The following is a 19565-nucleotide window of genomic DNA, read 5'->3' as shown; positions in this document are numbered from 1 at the left end:
AGCCATCAACACGGCAGACGGTCGGGTGATGTGTTTCGGCGTGTTCTCAGGATTCACACGCTATGCAAATTATCGTATGCCATTGTTTATATATACAGGACTGGGTATAACGCACTTTTCATTCATTAATTAATCTATTTATTTATTTACTTGTGTGTGTGTGTGTGTGTGTGTGTGTGTGTGTGTGTGTGTGTGTGTGTGTGTGTGTGTGTCTGTGAGTGTGTGCGCAACAATACATCACCACACGATCAATGATTCTGGGTGTTATGTGTATTATGGTGTTTTGTTAATAAGTGTCAACCATTTTTTTCTTATTTTATTTTCCTTATTTCTTCGTCCCCTCACTTTTTTTGTTTTGCTTCTAAACACATGTCTATTTCTGTCTCATTTCCTATCTTTCCTCTCTATTGCTCTCCAATCTCTTGTTCGCCATCTCTCCTTCCCGCCTTCCTTTCCTCCCATCTGCCTTTCTTTCCACCGTGCCCCCTTTCATCCGTATCACAATCCCTCCTCTCTTTTATTTCTTCCACTCTCTCTCTCTCTCTCTCTCTCTCTCTCTCTCTCTCTCTCTCTCTCTCTCTCTCAATCTTAATCCTTGTCCCCTTTCCTCCATATCGCGTTACTCCTTCCTTTCCTTTCTCCCAAGTTTCACCTCTCTCTCTCTCTCTCTCTCTCTCCCCCCCCTCTCCCCGCCCCCGACGTTCGATAAGGCTGTTTATTGTTCTCGCCGGCTCCGCACAGTTGCTCTAAGTTTGGCGAATCAACTCTCGTGTTTGTTTGTGATTCGATATTTCGCTCGCTCCGCCAGGCCCTGTTTACCCTCCTCAACGCACACTGCAGCCAGGATAGCAAACACGCATGAAAGAAAGACACAAATAAAAAGAAATACGGTTTTGCTTTCTCGCTTTTTTTTTCCCCTTTCTCAAGAATTAGTTAGAGTGCGTTAAGTGAGCGTTGTTGTTGATCTTTAATTTTCATTCTTTTTTTGCCTCTCAATAGTTTCAAGCTGATTTGGGATGCATTATATTCATTGCTTGTCCGCGGCAACACTCGGCTGACCGATCAAGTGTGTGAGTATGAGATTAATCGTTGTAGTTTTATCTGTTTTTTTAAGTACTTTTTTACGGAGACAGTTTAAAACAAAGGCTCCATTTTCTCTTTTATTATAGTTTATTTGACAACTCGAATGCTTGTCACTCTCTCTCTCTCTCTCTCTCTCTCTCTCTCTCTCTCTCTCTCTCTCTCTCTCTCAAACGTTGCAGTCTAATAATATTGACGGGAGCCTTCAAGCAGACATATATTAAAAGTACAATAACAACTTCCACCCTCCAAAAAACAATTCATCACAGTAATATGAACTCCACATTACTGAGAGACAGAGAAGAAGAAAAATAATAGATACATAAATAGAACGGTTCGAGTCGGAGGAAGCGCGGCGTGTCGAGTTAGTATTTTCTAGCTCGTGAATTATTTTCCAGAGCAACGCGGTCGACCCAAAGAAGGTGATGGGATTACAATAAAACTCAAACAAAGCTAATTAATTCCCGTTATGAAAGGTACTACTTAGAGCGTCGGCGCGGAAACGGGGTCACGCTACTTATATGTGTTACTCCGTTTTCTGTCTCCTTATTCTTTCCATTCTCCCCTTTTCTCTCCTCCCCAGCCCCTCCATTCTCCGCTACTTATTCGTGTTACTCCGTTTTCTGTCTCCTTATTCTTTCCATTCTCCCCTTTTCTCTCCTCCCCAGCCCCTCCATTCTCCGCTACTTATATGTGTTACTCCGTTTTCTGTCTCCTTATTCTTTCCATTCTCCCCTTTTCTCTCCTCCCCAGCCCCTCCATTCTCCGCTACTTATATGTGTTACTCCGTTTTCTGTCTCCTTATTCTTTCCATTCTCCCCTTTTCTCTCCTCCCCAGCCCCTCCATTCTCCGCTACTTATTCGTGTTACATCGTTTTCCCTCTATTCTTTCCAGTCTCCCCCTTTTCTCTCCTCCCCAGCCCCTCCATTCTCCGCTACTTATTCGTGTTACTCCGTTTTCCCTCTTAATTCTCTCCATTCTCCCCCCTCTCTCCCTCCCCCGCTACTTATTCATGGTACACCGTTTTCCTTCTTTATTCTTTCCATTCTCTCTCTCTCTCTCTCTCTCTCTCTCTCTCTCTCTCTCTCTCTCTCTCTCTCTCTCAAATGTTGCTCTTCCCCCTTTCTCCCTCCCCCGCTACTTATTCACGTTACACCGTTTTCCCTCTTCATTCTTTCCATTTTCCCCTTCCATTCTCCGCTACTTGATTATGTTCCACCGTTTTTTCTCCATATTTTTTCCCTTCCCTCACCCGCTCCGCCCACACCCTTCAGCGTGCTCTAGCTCCGATGCCACAGAACATGATGCTTCCGCCGTTCTTGCCGAAGCATACACTGACAACAGACTGAAATATGATGAGATAGGAGACAAGATGACGTAATTTTCTCTGCTTGCTTGTCCCGGTTTATACTTTTGGGAACATGATACTTCTGCTGTTGCTGCCGATGCGCCCACTGACAACTGAGAACGGATGGGAGGGAAAGATGGATAATTTTTTCCTCTATTTGTCCTTCACTGAACCTTAAACGCCCACCTTCTCCCGTGTAGGCGTTTGCATTTATGACTTGATTTTAATGCTGTTGTTGCTATGACGACGAACGCTGACATTCGACTAAGGGAAGATGGTGAGAAGGGATGGATGGAGTACTTAATCATCTCTCCCAATTCTTTCTTTCCCTTCCCTGCTATCCGCTATACACTAACGCGATCTCGCCTTTGTGTCTGTTTATATCGTGTCTGTTTAAAGTTTTGTTGCTCTTGGCATTACGAGCGCTGGGTGAAGACTGGACTAGATGGCGTTGTAGAGGGAGGAAATTGCTTGAAATATACTACAACTTTCATATTCTCTTTTAGACGCTGGAATTTCTTATGTTCACCTTAATTATAGCAAAGAAAATAAATTATGTACGAAATACGTCAAAGTTGTCATGAATAGTAACGAAACGATAAAACTTGCATGCTCACAATGTCTGAAACACACACACACACACACACACACACACACATACCTTCACTGGGGTCAAGGTTATGTGGATATACCGACAACAATGAGGTTTGGATCGTTTGACAATTAATTATTCACTCCTGTTCAACTAACCTGTACATTTTTCATGAACATCACAACATTAACCATTTGTGCAATTACGTGTTACTCTCCACTTCCCGGAACCTTAGCCTTGAACTCGCCTTTTCTATTTATTTTCTCGAGCGCAGTAAAGGCTGAGTACAAGACTACCACTACACGTTACATGTTCAAACTCATCAAGTGACACTGCATTACTTTACCCTTGTCAAACAAAAGCTATGACGGCAAGTAATATATCCACACAAAAACAATGTCAAGACTAATAATACCTATACATAACTCTAACGATAACACTTGCAAAACAATAAAAGTGACTCCTTACAACTACACACACTAAAAACACATACTGATGAAGCACTCTGACAATAATACTAAAATCAATAAGAAAAAGCAGTACAAACACTTACATGATACTAATCAACTAAACTAAACTCTATTAAACTATACTAACTAATTATATCCATCAAGACTACCTAACAATAATATTAAGCCCACCGCTCGGTTTGCAACGCTCGCTCACTGTCGCTCACCGTGTTTCAGCGATAGTCAGATAGGCAGGCAACTCTCATTTCTTTTTTTATTCACTCACTCGCTTCACCCCAAGACGCCTCCATGTAAAACAGACCTTCAGCGCAAGTGTGTGTGTGTGTGTGTGTGTGTGTGTGTGTGTGTGTGTGTGTGTGTGTGTGAAGCGGTGACTCGCATGCCGCCGCTGATACGGGAGACAAACAACTTGCTTTATCGTGCCTTGGACACCAGCCAGACGCTCCTGCTTGCCAGGCCTGCCGCGTGTGTAGCAAGGGCGGCACACACACACACACACACACACACACACACACACACACAGACAGCTAGACAGACACACACGTAACAGGACATTGGAACCTTTCACGTTACATAAACAACCAGAAAATTAAACGTTGAGCAGAAACCTTTAACCCAATAGGAATAAACTAAAATACCGTATGAGTGAATTACTTAAACAATAAAGTGTATCAACTAAAAAACTATGTTAATCAGAACAAATCATCGAAAAGTAAAGAGTACTACGTTTCCGTGAGAACAACGGAACACTTCTCAGCGAACACTACAAACTGGAGACGACTGGAAACCTTTATCTGTTTGAGCATCGGGAAAAGTGTGTCAAGGGAGGATGACGGGGCGCGGGGAGTGGAAGTCGTGGAAAAGTTGATGCGGGGGGCGGGGGGAGGGGGCAGCGTGAGTATTAGGGACACACACACAAAAAGATGATAATAATAAATAAATAAATAAATAAATAAATTAGAACCTTGCCCAAAAATATCAGTTAGCAGACAGGGATAAGTTAACACATGATACGATTACTATTACTACTGCTACTGCTACAACTACTACTACTACTACTACTACTACTAATAATAATAATAATAATAATAATAATAATAATAATAATAATAATAATAATGAGAGTACAAAACAACAGACCTTTTATTACCGCCATCACATTAAATAAAATACAATAACCCCAAACTTAACACGTGAGTTTGACCTCGAATTACTTGCCAAAATTTGTTCTTGTGACAGTGAAAAATTATATGCACGAACACGATAATCTTTTGCGTTTAATGGATGTTTAATAGCAGTGTTAGGCTGTGTCGATAAAGTGTGTGTGAAGGAAGGAGGATAGGAGGTAGGATGGATGGATGGAGAAAGGGAAGAAAGAAAGGAAAGGGTAGAGGGAAGTAGGGAAGAACGAACGAAAGAAAAGAAGGGAAGTACGAAGAAAGAGATTAAGGGACATGAGTGAGCATGAAGGTTAATAATCCATGAATATAATCAACATCATCAATAACAACACGAGAAAGAGAAGACTGACAAAGCGGAAGTCGAGGTGCTGTACGTTTATTATTAACTCTGTACGTATAGACTCGGTGCAGGACAAAGGAGCGGAAGTCACAGAGGAGAATAAAAAGCACCATTAAGACTTCAATACCTAGTGCAAATAGAACTAGAAACTCCAGGTCGCCAAGAAGCAGCGTCAATCATGATGAAATAATAATGCCAGCTTCCCAGTTCTCCTCTTAGGCTTAGACCAGAGAAGGTAAAGCTGGCATACGCTATAGCTGCGCGTGGCCTCGGGGCTCGAAGAAGGGAGGAACGAAACCCAGCAAGCCTCTGACGCTATCAATAATATCTCAAGAAACAAGAAACTGCTACACAAAGAAACTCGAAGGTCGCTACTTGGTATGATTCTGTTTTCTTACCTTCCCATTTGTTCTTCTTTCCCTGTTCCACACTCGGCGAAGCTTGAACATCAGCGTTGACCATACACCTTTGAATGAAGAAACAATTGTTAGCAAACGGAGATAACAAAATCCTAACTTAATCGTCATTCAAATTAAAGGGTACTTACGCAGTAGTAGGTATTACAACATTGCCTGGCTAAAGGTCAATGCAGTTGTGTGTTGTTAGTAGGCGACTGAACTTTTGGCTAACCATTACAATTGTTTAGTGTCAGGCTTCTTCCGTGCATTACCTGTGTTACGTAAGTCTTGTACGCTGTGTCTGCATTACCTGCTTGTCTGTTTGTTGTAGTGTTAGGTCTTATTTCTGCCGCTTCATTGATGCCTACTTCACCTTTTATTCATCGTCATATCAATCAACACTATCTGAACACCTTTAAGTTGTTTTCATTGTTGCTTTTATCTTTTATCTCTGACCTAACTGTGTGCCTCCTTCACCCTTCGCAAAAACTGTCACCACTTATGAACACTTTCCCATGAACACTTTCCCAGCTCACTATCTCAATCTCTGCTGTCTTGAATTCTTAAGACGAGCTTTGTGAGTGTGAGTGATGGTCGCTTAGGAAATCAATGCCTTCCAAAGTTTTCCACGGAGGAGGCACATCCAGGGCCTCTCTAACACGCTGGTTTATCGCTTCTCGTGCACCTTATCGGAAAGGGGGGACATTGTAGGGTACAGAAGGCTTTTACACTTAGTCTTTCCGGGGTGATACTCGAGAAGGGACGGCGGGAGAGATGTCACGAGGGAACAGGAGGAGGAACGGGAAGAGGGAGGCAAGGGTTGGCAGGGGACGCTGGGTGGGCGGTGAAGGAAGAGCCGAGACCGAGGAAGTGGACCGAAGAGAGGCACCGAGTAATTTCGGAGCAATTTAGATTGAGAGGAACTTTTTCTTCCCGAATCACCTCCCACTCCCTCCCTCACTTCCTTTCTCGTCCTCCTCCCATATTTCTTCCCTAGGATTGAGAAGTTATATTTTGGTGACGGGAGTGAATGGAATTGTTGTAGTCTAGAGCGTCAACTGGGTTTGCATGGGAATCTGGCGCACTGTCAGAAATTCGAACCTGCTCACCGGGTTTCGTCTACAAAGGTGTATAAGAAAAGCAACACAAGTGGCAGAGACGAGGGGAAAGCCCATAAAGTTGATGACAAAGGATACTTAATGGAATTGTGTGTGTGTGTGTGTGTGTGTGTGTGTGTGTGTGTGTGTGTGTGTGTGTGTGTGTGTGTGTGTGTGTGTGGTGATGCGTTCAGGTGCGCGCGAGGACACAGGTAAATTGAATCGTTCTGTGACTATTAAGAAGAGGTCGTGTAGCGTTGAAATGAAAATGGTAGTGCTTGCAGCGGCAGAGGTGGTGGCGGTGGTGGTGGTGGTGGTGCCCAATGTTTTTTTTTTTTTTTCTGTCTTATCAGGTCCTCTTCCTCATTATTGGCATTTATTATCATTACTTCTCCTTCCCCTGCTACTACTACTACTACTACTACTTCTATTTTTTCATCTTGTCAGTTGTTACTTATATTCATAATTATCAGTTCGTTGTTTGACGGTTTGAGGGTTGTGTCTTGATGTAGGACCGAATGCCCCTTCTGACGTCACGTGGCGGCACTGGGACTCGAACTGCCTCGCCCTGGCTCTTCCCTTACATGGCTTGATGCTTTTAACCCACTAGACCACAGCGTCCCACTCTACTACTACTGCTGCTATGGTCATTACTATCTAATTTCATCATTAAGTGCGTGAGTGCTCGTTTGACAAATGGGCGACGTTAATATCAATGTTGGTCACCTGAGTAAGGAAGGCGATTCATTTACCTGCCCGGCGAGTAATTCAGTTTCTTAAGGGGACATAAATATTCTCTCTAAATTAATGGGGCCAACGCTCGTGAAGAATGTTGCAAGGTAAGAGTAATAACTCTTTACTTAAGGTCACGGATGGTCATCGGTTCGTATGGTAAAATTTTCCCTCGATTTGGAGGACTCGTGGATGTTGAGTATAGTGTGTGTGTGTGTGTGTGTGTGTGTGTGTGTGTGTATCAACTCTGGTCTCTCACGCTCTCTCAGAATTCACACAAAACAGCCTTCACCCACGACCGCTGCCTGCACTCCTTCCCTCGGCAAACAACGCCAGCATCACCGCCAGTTTGCTAATTCACTCGTTACCTGGCTATTAGATGCGACGAGCGCTTGTATCCCTTACCTTTACAGTGCCATTTTTTCTGATACAAAGTTGAAACTGCTCCGCTCATATGGAAGTGTTCGTTTAGGTAGTTATGTCCTTTCCGGATGTATTGTGGTCAAAAGTATATATAAATAGGTATAATAAATGATTACCCTACAGTAAGACTTTTGATTACCAACATATCTTTCAGTGAACTAACCAGGTTTGAAAGTTGTATTGGATAAGTTAGTTGTATGGAAATTGCTTAAAATGTTCATTCACACGTCATTAACAAACGGCTCGTCTCTGATTACCGATTAAAGAAAATTTCAGAACCTCCAGATTGCTCACATTTTATTTTAATAAGTTGCGTCGATGCCAGAACACGCGGTAAAAGTTTCCAATCAGTTCACACTTCGCCAATTAATAAATACTGAAAAGTTTTAAACCAAACAAACGTTTAAACATACAAATTGCAATTACCCTTCATTAAAAAGTACATAAAATTTGCAGAAACATGGAAGAGCCTTTACACAAACTGTACATCTGTATTGAAACCAATTAAAATAAGGTTGTGAAACTTAAAATGTTAAAATCATTACTGTAAAAATCGCTACACTGATCACCCAATGAAGTGATCCGCTTTCATCTACCACCTCGCACATGTCAGCGAACGAACGCTCAGTCCAGGCTGCTTCCTGGCGAGTCATGGTTAAAAAACGATCGGGGTCAAAATAGGCTCATAATCAGAGATGGAGTCTGCAGACGGGTATTGCGAGGGACGTCTGTAACTTTTTCTAAGTTTCTTGCCACGTCGCCGCTGGTTACCAACTATTTGTGCCTGTTTGGGAACTCTGTGCTGACCCCACAGGTCATCATTCTGCATGCCTGGAAAGACTTCATTCCTGCCATCGCGGAGGAACCCACCGTACCAGATCATTCCTGGAGGTGGCTGCAAAATCACTCTGAAGTTATCGCCGATAGGTGGTGGCGCTCGCACTTCACGTTCAATCTTGGGGCATTCGTAATCTTCATCCTCTTCACACGAGTCGGTGGATGAATCCATCTCACCTTCCTGCTCTTCACGATGGCCTGATGGGCCTGCGACAACTTGAGGCATTATCTCACTCCCTCGGGAAGAACTTGGACCTGGGCTACTCATCCCAGGACGGTGCTTTGGGTCTGTAGTCACCATTCCACGTCCACGAGGAGATACAGGGCTTGGAGTTAGAATCCTACGGCCCTGAGGGGATACGGGGTCTGGATGTTTCACTGCACTCCCCTGGGGTGAGTCATCGACGGGACGTTTCATTCCACTCCCTTGGGGAGAAACAGGGCCCTGAGGTCTCGTCTCTTTCCCTCGCGGAGAAACCGGCTCTTTCCCTCGCGAAGAAACCGGCTGTGGAGGTTCATTTGTAATAAGGGAGGTGGAGAGGGCCGAGTTCTCTTTACCTGGCCCAGCGGAGGACGATGAGCCTGAGGTCTCGTCTCCTGGCACAATGGAGGCCGATGGACCTGCGGTCTCAACTGCTGGCATAATGGAGGCCGATGGGACTTTGCTCTCGTCTCCTGGCACACGGGAAGTCGATGGGCCAGGGTGCTCCGTCTCCGGCCCTCGGGAAGTCCATGGGCCAGAGTGCTCCGTCACCGGGCCACGGGAAGTTGATGGGCCAGGGTGCTCCGTCACCGGGCCACGGGAAGTTGATGGGCCAGGGTGCTCCGTCACCGGGCCACGGGAAGTTGATGGGCCAGGGTGCTCCGTCACCGGCCCCCGGGAAGTCGATGGGCCAGGGTGCTCCGTCACCGGCCCTCGGGAAGTCGATGGGCCAGGGTGCTCCGTCACCGGCCCTCGGGAAGTCGATGGGCCAGGGTGCTCCGTCACCGGCCCTCGGGAAGTCGATGGGCCAGGGTGCTCCGTCACCGGCCCTCGGGAAGTCGATGGGCCAGGGTGCTCCGTCACCGGCCCTCGGGAAGTCGATGGGCCAGGGTGCTCCGTCACCGGCCCTCGGGAAGTCGATGGGCCAGGGTGCTCAGTCACCGGCCCTCGGGAAGTCGATGGGCCAGGGTGCTCCGTCACCGGCCCTCGGGAAGTCGATGGGCCAGGGTGCTCCGTCACCGGCCCATGGGAAGTCGATGGGCCAGGGTGCTCCGTCACCGGCCCATGGGAAGTCGATGGGCCAGGGTCCTTTATAACCGGTCCATGACCTTTCAAGAGTCCGCCAGGTGAATCAATCTGTAGTTGGGCAATATCATGACCCAAACCTGGCGGGGAAGCCATGTCGCGTCCACCAGCTCCTCTGCCCAGCTCAATAGGGCCCTTAACTTCTCCGTATAGCTGGGCACCTCCTCGACAATAGGCAAACATTAAATCTAGAAGTGCAAAGTTGTAGGGGACCTCGATGGGACTGGTAACCTTGGAATAATGGGGCAGGCGGCACACAACGCAGACGATCGCTTCCGTCGGAGAGAAGTCCAACAGTAGTTTGACGCATTGGCCGCAAAATGTGTGCCCGCAAGAAAGGACCCGAGGCACCAGGAGGTCTGCATTGTAAAAATTCTGGCAGGCCACACACTCCATCTAGAAGAAAAATGCATGGTAGAGCACTTGTAAGCTTCCGTGGTGCACAAATTTTATAGAATATTATGACCAAACACTCAAGAAAATAATTCAGAACAAAGGTCACTTTCTTAAGAATATCGAAAAAAAATTGAACATTAAAATTTTTAATAAACTAGAACGAAAAACAACTTAAACCGTAAAACTTCGGGGGACCGAGTGAGGAAGAACTCCGGTTGAGGGTTACACGCACACACAAAAACGTATCGTTATAGTGGGGGCCGACGAGTTGCACACTAACCCGGTAATCTCGGCAGGGTTGGTAAAAGTGCGATCATCCCCACCACCTCAGCTCTGCTGGGGGGAGCAGGACAGTACCCTCGTTAGGGAGGGATAGAGAGGAAGGGAGACACCGAGATACCAGATATCACCATAATGTTAACGGAGTAATTCGAGTGCCACTTGTTCAAGCTTTACATTCACAAATTATAAAATAATGTTCATATGTTATGCGTAACAGCGGTGGGTAGAAGTAGGCTGCTGTTTGTGTCCTAGATGGTGTCATGTGAAATGTGCTCATTTGTCTGGAATTGAGCAGGAGAATATACCTCAATTTAACTGGGTGTGCAACCCTTGCCTTCATAAAGCATCTCTGGCTACCAAAATTGTGGAGAAATTGGATGAATTCAAGCAAGAATTATCTAAGGAAATATCAGGGGTAAAGGAAGAAGCTGAGTCTCAGGCTGTGTGTGAGAGAAGAGTTGGGGGAGGTTGCGGAGGTGTTGCAGAGCGCTGATTGCATTATGCAGAGTCAGCGGGTGCAAGCTGGGCTGATGTCACTAAACGCAAGAGCAATGTTAAAGAAGAATCTACTTGTTGTTAAGGCCTCTGAACAAGATAAAAAGGATACCGAGTTAAAAAGCGAAATCTCCCTGGCATTACAAGGCATTCAGATTAATGATTCAAGATTCACTGATGGAGGTAATATTATAATGAACTTTGATGATGAGAACATGAGGAATGAGGTAGCCCAAAAATTGGAGTCTGTTGAGCAAATTAGTACCAAGAGTGTTGGTAAGATGAAACCATAGATGCAATGCAATATGCATTATGCTATGTGCATAGAGGAGACCAAAGAAAAAATAAAGGAGACCATCTTAGACCGCAATGAGTTCTTAACAATTGAGGGTGTTGAGAATAAGATTGAGTTGATTTTAAGTAAGCTTGCAGCTGGCGGCACGATGTACTAGTACATACAGAGGTGTGACCCAACTGTGAGAGAGCTGATTCACAAGAATCAAGACAAGTTCAAATTAGAATGGGGAATATACACAATGAGAGACAGATACCATGCACATATATGTTATCACTGTCACGAGATACGGCCATCTTGAGGCCAACGGCACTGCCAAGAGAAATGGGGAAGCCCAAAAATGTTTCAAATGCTCTGGCGATCATAAATCCAAGGACTGCTCCATGGCTGAGAAGTAATGCATAAATTGTGTGAGGTACAAGAACCCTGAAATCAGCGAATGACCAGTGTTGTGACTCCATAATTACCTAAAAGCAACCATGCCTGTACTGTTTTTCCAACTATGTGTAATATAAACAATGCTGCTGTAGCGAATGTAACAATAACGAAAGGCGTTTTATCATGATTGTCTTCAAAATGGACGAAATTTTAAGTATTCACTTGTGTGAAATGTTAAAGCATAATAACATCACCCAAACACGACTATATTATAGTGCTACATACAACACAGATCAATTCACTTCGACTAAGATTCCATTTATATGTTTCATGAAGCGTTACTGTGCCAGCTCAAATTCTACTGCTTCATTTAAGAGTCCCGCTCACTTGGTTCAGGCAAGTGAAGCCACACCCAACACACGCAGTGATACCAACATGAGTAGCCTGTTATTAATGGCTTCGTCCTCGGTGTCAGTTTGTATCGTGCTGAATGTGTAACGATTCTTATTTGAGTGTGTGTACATCCACTCGTCCCTAATAGACTGTTATGGAATCCCCGCCCGCGGGTAAGCTTGTGCTCTGAACTGATGCCCCTTTAAAGGTTACCAAAAGACAGGTGAATACACATCAATTTGTACTTAACACGTTTACACGAGGCGAAGACTCTCACAAACACAAGCATTACGTACCGTGGCCCAGGATGTTGTGTCTGATGTAGTCTGCCCGTCGAAACACTCCAGACTGGCGGCTGGCGGCTTCACTCCCTTTCAGAACAATTTGACTACACGCGAATAAAACAGCTTCGTTCAGTACCGTGAAGCTTCTAATAACTGTCTCAATTAACTTGCTTTAGAGAAGACGTTTATGTGTTTCGTAAGTGATGTCACCGGAGTCATGACGAGAGAGAGAGAGAGAGAGAGAGAGAGAGAGAGAGAGAGAGAGAGAATACGACAAGCCTCACCACCGAAAGATGCCCATATGCCCGCGTCAGCTGAACTCGGCGGAAGATAAGATTTAAAGAGTCGAAATGAAAGGGAGAAACGAGGCTTCCAGACCGTGAAATTGTGCCTGATGTCCCTCTCCGCCCCGCCTCTTCCCTTCCTTTCCCTCCCCACCCGGCCCGAACCTCTCGCCCCGCCACACCACACATCGCCACGCCACACCACACGCATAGCTAACGACAACAAATAAGAACACGTGTCGCTTACCTGGTTGTCATGTGTTCACCCTACTCCAGCTCTTCCCACATCCCCGGAGAAGCCCTCAGCTCCGACCACTCTCAAAGATACCCTGGCAGCCGAGACTATATCGAAAACACACCCAGCATGCTTCCGAACAGTCTCCCTGATAGGCTCCATGAGGGATGAGTAGGTTTGCTGAGGAGAGGCGTAAAATGGAAGATAAGATATGAAAAGAGGGATGGGGAGGAACGGGAAGGGAAGCGAAAGTAACAAAGAGGAAGGGAAAAGTAGAAAAGGCGAGGAAAGTGGAAAGAGATGGAAGGGAAGATGCATAAAGAAGCGAAAGGAGAGGAAAAAGGAAATGAAAGGAAGGTATGGGAGAAATGGAAGGGAAAAAAATGAAAAGGAAAGAACAGAGAGAGAGAGAGAGAGAGAGAGAGAGAGAGAGAGAGAGAGAGAGAGAGAGAGAGAGAGAGAGAGAGAGAGACGAGGCGAAGAGAAGGGGAGGAAAATGAAGAGTAGAATACGGAAGCTTCCTCTTTACGACTGATTTTATATAATTTGCATAAGTCGTGTGTGTGTGTGTGTGTGTGTGTGTGTGTGTGTGTGTGCTGACTCTTTGGGTTCCTATTACTACTGTTACAGACGTCACCTTTCCCCCTCGTTTCCTTCGCTCTCATTTCCATCATCCTCTCTCTCTCTCTCTCTCTCTCTCTCTCTCTCTCTCTCTCTCTCTCTCTGTGTGTGTGTGTGTGTGTGTGTGTGTGTGTGTGTGTGTGTGTGTGTGTGTGTGTGTGTGTGTGTGTGTGTGTGTGTGTGTGTGTGTGTGTGTGTGTGTGTGTCCCTTCTTCTCCCTTCTTCATAAATACTCGTAAATAATAATAACAATCATCATCATCAGCTAAGAAAGAGGAAGAAGGGACAATAAGACGGGAGGTAAAAAGGAGATTAGAACACAGACGATTCTGGAAACCTTTAATTCTTTTATTTTTTATATTTTTTTTAGTTCCTTTCTCATACGTCAATAATGATTTTTTTTCCGCTCTAATTAAAATAAATCGATAAAAATCATTACTCGAGAGCAGCAATCAAAAGCCCGTAACTTGTTTTTCTTTCTTCTGCTCCGCTAAATCAACCTTTTTGTATTATTTCTTTTGTTTCTTGATTATTTTCCCGTTTTCTTCGTTTTTTTTAGTAATTATGACGTTTTCAGTTGTGTGTGTGTGTGTGTGTGTGTGTGTGTGTGTGTGTGAGAGAGAGAGAGAGAGAGAGAGAGAGAGAGAGAGAGAGAGAGAGAGAGAGAGAGAGAGAGAGAGAGAGAGAGAACGTGATAAATGACGGAGCAGGAATTTCATACATTATCCAGGGAATTAAAGGATTAAAGTCATGAAGAAATATGGGGGGAGAGAGAGAGAGAGAGAGAGAGAGAGAGAGAGAGAGAGAGAGAGAGGGAGAGTGTAGGGAAGAGAGGAAGGAAAAGGAAAACTCTTAAGAAGGTATACGAGGGTGAAGATAAGCAGAGGGAGAGGTAGAAAGGGAAGGATTAGGAGGAGAGGGAGGAAGACGACACCAGATAAAAGAGGAAGAAGATTTGCAGAGTGGAATGACTGGAATGAGAGAGAGAGAGAGAGAGAGAGAGAGAGAGAGAGAGAGAGAGAGAGAGAGAGAGAGAGAGAGAGAGAGAGAGAGAGAGAGAGAGAGAGAGAGAGAGAGAGAGAGAGAGAGAGATTAACAGATGGGGGTGCACCACATCTCCTACGACACCTTTCCTACCCGTCACATCTACAACTTTCGCAGTCTTCCGAGTACTCTCATATTTCCTGCAAGGATGTAGCGCATCGACACACAAAAACCTATTATGTCACAATTCCTACAGGGTTCCGGTCACATTTCCTACGCCACGAAAGGCAGCGAGTCACCATTCCTAGAGGGCTCCAGTCATATTTCCTACGCCACGAAAGGCAGCGAGTCACAATTCCTAGCTCCCATTCCTAGAGGCTCCAGTTTCCTACGCCACGAAATGCAGCGAGTCACAATTCCTAGAGGGCTCCAGTCATATTTCCTACACCACGAAAGGCAGCGAGTCACAATTCCTAGAGGGCTCCAGTCATATTTCCTACGCCACGAAAGGCAGCGAGTCACAATTCCTAGAGGGCTCCAGTCATATTTCCTACGCCACGAAAGGCAGCGAGTCACAATTCCTAGAGGGCTCCAGTCATATTTCCTACGCCACGAAAGCCACCGCGTTCGAATTAAGTCGTGCTTGACTCGAAATTTCAACCCTGAGTCGACCTTAAACAGGGAGAAAAGTTGAGTTGGCTGTTGGTCTTTGTGTGTGTGTGTGTGTGTGTGTGTGTGTGTGTGACCCGAAATTTCGACCCTGAGCCGACCCGAAACAGGGATAGAAGTCGAGTTCACTTGCACCAACAGAGGCAGCGAGTTTGAGTCAATTCGCTTGACTAGAAATTTTGAACCTAAATCAATCTCAAATATGGAGAAAAGTCGAGTTGATGTTCAGACACAAGTCGGGTTGAGTCGAGTTTAGGCAAGACCCTGCACTATTCTTCCATTCGTATGGCACGCACAATACGGACAACACCAGTCATTCTGGCCAAGACCGTGACCCAAGCATGGCAAGGATAGGTGCCAACAGCCGCTTCAGTTCAGTGGTTTACGAAAGACAGCTCGGGATTCCGGTACCTCCGCAATGTGGCCAGAAACAACAAACTGTACCTGCGTTGTATTCTTATTTCATTGTGTGTGTGTGTGTGTGTGTGTGTGTGTGTGTGTTATAAAGAAAAAAACATGAATGAATGTGTTCACGAAACTCATTTTTTTGTAGTTTCGTTTTATATACGTATGTTGCTTGAGTAAAAGATGAATAAAACATTTCTGACAAATATTCTCCAGCGTTTTCTTACATAATGCAATTGCGTTTTATCTGCATAACCAGCGCATTCGTTTGCGCTTCACTTCTGGACATTCTCCGTAATCGCTGAACTGCAGAAGATATGACGGTATAATTGTAGCGTTACGCCGGATGCACCGATTTGTGTAGGAGATATGCTGGGCACTCAGTTTTTGCGTAGGAAATATGACGGAATTGTAGGAAGTGATATTACTCCATAATTTGTACTTGTGTAGGGGATATGGCAAGGCCTCTAATAATGTAGCGTTAACCTTTTTTTCATATCTGTTTCGGTGTCACATTTTATCTTGCCAAAATAAATCATGCAAGAAGCTGAAAGTGGAAACTAAAACATGTTGTATTTACGCCCTGATCAATAAGCGTATAATTCCCTTGGAGACGTAGTTTGATATCTAGTATATGCTACCTATCTGCCTCTCTCTATGTCTTTCTTTTGGCACCATCTCACTCAGCTGTTCCTTCCCTTCCGCTTGTATTTTTCACTGCACCTAACTGTTATAGATGCCACGGTCACACTACACTGCATTTAGTACATTTACATCACATTACTGACATTGTTCGTGCCTAAATTTTTGGCGAATTAAAAAATCCTGCTCCGTCCGTGTTCCCTCAGCTTGCTTCCCTCAGTCACCGTTGCCAGATTATCGTACTCAGAGCATAGTATTTACCGGTTTCTGACGCATAACTATTGCCAAGAAACATCAGGAATTAACTATTTTAACGATAATTATAAGTAAATCTCGTCATTGGGGTCCAGGAGACAGTTTTTGGGTTGGAGGTCGGTAAATATAAGAGGTTGAGTACGATAATTTGGCAACGTTGCCCTCAGCCTTCCTTCCTGAGTAAAATGCACGACCGCTCTTAAACACTTTTTCGTTCCTCGCCAAGCCTTCGTACCTCAATGAGTCCCGCAGCATCCCATTTAATATTCACTAGCTACACACACACACACTCTCTCTCTCTCTCTCTCTCTCTCTCTCTCTCCCCTGGTGGATGACTTATGTGAGTGTTAATCTGTCATCAGTAAGTCCTCGCTCATCGTGCTAATGGATCGCTGAATATTATAGGGGAATTAAACCTTCAGACCAATTCCCAGGTGTGTGGCGGTGGCCAGGTGGACAGGTGAGCAGACTGGCAGGTGTGACAGCGAGGGGGGGGTGGGGGTAGGAGGAGGCTATGGTCACATTTGAGGGGGGAGGGTAACTAGGTATGGTACGATGGTATTAGAAGTGTGTGTGTGTGTGTGTGTGTGTGTGTGTGTGTGTGTGTGTTCTCATGAGGGAAGAAGAGCCCGTAAGTCTTGCCATTTATCTTTCCTTAAAGGGGTGGTCATCTGTTTCCTCGTCCATCCTAGCGGTCACAATGGCCTCTTCACTTCCTCCTCATCCTCTTATCTTTCCTCCTTTTCCTCCTCCTCCTCCTCATCTTTCTCACCCTCGTCATCCTCGTCTTTTTCGTCCTCGTCCTCCTTCTATTGCTCATCATTTTTCTTACCCTCGTCCTCGGCATCGTCCTCTTCCTCCTTTTCTTTCTCCTCATCTTTCCTGCCCTCGTCCAATTCGTCCCCGCTCTCCTCCTCCTTTTCCACTTTCCTTCTGTCTCTCGTATCTTGCTTATCCATCATCTCCTGACACGCCATCCTCCTATTCCACAAACCCTCACCAATCTCCTCTTTCTCTTTTTCGATTTCTCTGCTCCTTTTTTTTTTCTTTTCTTCAACTAGTTTTACATTTCTGTCTTTTTGATATCTCTTCCCTCGCCCTATTACAACCTATTTCAGAATCTCCCTTAATTTTCCTCTTTTCCTGTTTTTCCTATACTGCCTTTTTTTGTCTATTTCTGCCTTTCTTTTTCAATTCGCCATATTTCAACTTATTACAAAAAAAAAATCACTATTTTTTTCTTTCTCTAAATCGACTTGCTCATTTTTTCATCTCCTTCCTCTATCTTCAAATTTCTACATTATTACACATTCCGCCTTTTAATTTTTCAGCCTTTTTCCTCTTCTCCCTATGCTCGTTATCATCCTCCTATCTCTCAATGTTTTCCTCCTCCTCCCTATCGTCTTTTTCCTTCTCTTCCTCCTCCTCCTCCTCCCGCCATTTACATGTTCAAGCTGCCGCTCCGACCACCACTCGTTTTTTGGCCTCTCAGCCCCACCCTCCACCCCACAAAAAGGTTACTGGGTCGGAGCGTTCGTGGGCCCTGAGAAAGCTGAGCCAACAATTTTCCCTTCATTTCCCTCTTCCTCTAGCTCGACCTGGCTATTTTTCGTCACCTTCGAACTTTTTTATTTTGCCATATCACACACACATTCTTTCTTTTTCAACCTAGCCTTTTAGAACATTCCTTTTTCCTCTTCTTCCTACGCCCTTTATTCACTTTCTACCTCTTTTCCTTGTGAACGTTGAGCAAGTGTTACCATTTCTCATTTTCTCATTACCTGTCAAGAACTTCATCATTTCTACGACGTTGCTCTTCTACACTGAGTCATATCTTATTTCATCTTGTTGATCACTGTTATCGGTCACCAGCTGTTTCAATTGCATTCACGACACCTTGGTATTTAACTGAATATTTCCTTTCGTTACTGTTGATCTCTCTCTCTCTCTCTCTCTCTCTCTCTCTCTCTCTCTCTCTCTCTCTCTCTCTCTCTCTCTCTCTCTCTCTCTCTCTCTCTCTCTCTCTCTCTCTCTCTCTCTCTCTCTCTCTCTCTCTCTCTCTCTCTCTCTCTCTCTCTCTCTCTCTCTCTCTCTCTCTCTCTCTCTCTCTCTCTCTCTCTCTCTCTCTCTCTCTCTCTCTCTCTCTCTCTCTCTCTCTCTCTCTCTCTCTCTCTCGATAAGCAGCTTTAGACAACCGCTAACTATTTTTTTTCCTCTCCTCGTACCTCCGAATATAATAATGTAGACGTAAAGATTCTCCACTAATCTATTTTACCGACTTTAAGAATTTCTCGGAGCCGTAGCTCATTATTGAATTAGTTCACCGTTGATTATTAAAACATTCTCTTCGTCCTTGACCCTCGATTAACTAGCATAATATTACAGATACTTAATTAAAAGAGTCGTGGGTTGAGGAGGAGGAGGAGGAGGAGGAGGAGGAGGAGGAGGAGGGAGAGAGGAGAGGAAGAAAAGTTGAATAAATTAATAAACAGAGAGAGAGAGAGAGAGAGAGAGAGAGAGAGAATGCTGTTCAGAATAATGTTTTTCAATTCCTGGGTGAAATACAAGCCAGTTTTCCGTTAGCTGCAAAGGAAGTAACCAGGGGAGAAAACAACACTAAGCAATACAAATACAATATGTAATTTCAGCTTAAGTATTTGTGTGTCGGGCGCAAACTTAGCTGTGTGTTGTTCAGCCTCCACGACCCGACTCCCTCCCGTCTTCCACTTCCACCTCCTGCTTCTCCATTTTTCTTCTCACCTAACGCATTTTAACTTCCGCCAACTTAATCCCTTTTCTCTTCCACCTCTTCTCCTCTCTCCCTTTACTCCTCCTCCGCTCTTTTCCTCTTCCTTTTTTCTTTTCTGTTTACTTATCCCATTTTAACATCCACCAACTTCATTCCTTAGATTGGTATTAAGCTGAAGGAGGTCTCGTCAACGATCGTGCTGACGTCACTCGTAACGCGCCCAATGCCCGTCTACACAACAAACATGTCCCAGGTCACCGTCACTTCCGTCACCTTCACCGTCATCACCTTCAAGCCCCCCCATGCCTCCGTCGTGGGCCTGTCCACTACCAAGGTAAGGGTATGTCTGTCACAGTCTGTTATTATGATCACCTGTCCATTAGTGTCGTGAGGTAATTAAATGCAGGTGAA

At 44.9% G+C, this 19565-nt stretch overlaps 2 protein-coding genes across 2 annotated transcripts in view; one reads left to right on the top strand and one right to left on the bottom strand.

Annotated features, from left to right (window-relative positions):
• Nucleotides 1-7942: 7942 nt before the first annotated feature.
• The window catches only part of LOC127007509 (uncharacterized), a 116058-nt gene continuing 104435 nt past the window's right edge, over nt 7943-19565 (bottom strand). The window contains exon 11 of the transcript XR_007760274.1: nt 7943-10183. The gene's annotated coding sequence lies outside the window, so the exon portion shown is untranslated. The remainder of the gene's footprint in view (nt 10184-19565) is intronic.
• On the top strand, nt 9193-13004 carry LOC127007563 (variant surface antigen F-like). The gene is made up of 2 exons (XM_050878733.1): nt 9193-9748; nt 12871-13004. The coding sequence occupies exons 1-2, from the start codon at nt 9193-9195 to the stop codon at nt 13002-13004; spliced, it is 690 nt and encodes a 229-aa protein (XP_050734690.1).

The sequence above is a fragment of the Eriocheir sinensis genome, chromosome 35 (genome assembly GCF_024679095.1).
Source record: "Eriocheir sinensis breed Jianghai 21 chromosome 35, ASM2467909v1, whole genome shotgun sequence".
Taxonomy (NCBI): Eukaryota; Metazoa; Arthropoda; class Malacostraca; order Decapoda; family Varunidae; genus Eriocheir; species Eriocheir sinensis.
Note: the sequence above shows the minus strand (reverse complement) of the source record. Positions and strands in the feature narration are given on the sequence as shown.

Coding starts and splice junctions, on each gene's coding strand:
- LOC127007563 (XM_050878733.1), top strand. CDS start 9,193: ATGGGCCAGGGTGCTCCGTCTCCGGCCCTCGGGAAGTCCATGGGCCAG. Junction 9,749..12,870: donor TGGGAAGTCGATGGGCCAGG/GTGCTCCGTCAC, acceptor ACCCTACTCCAG/CTCTTCCCACATCCCCGGAG.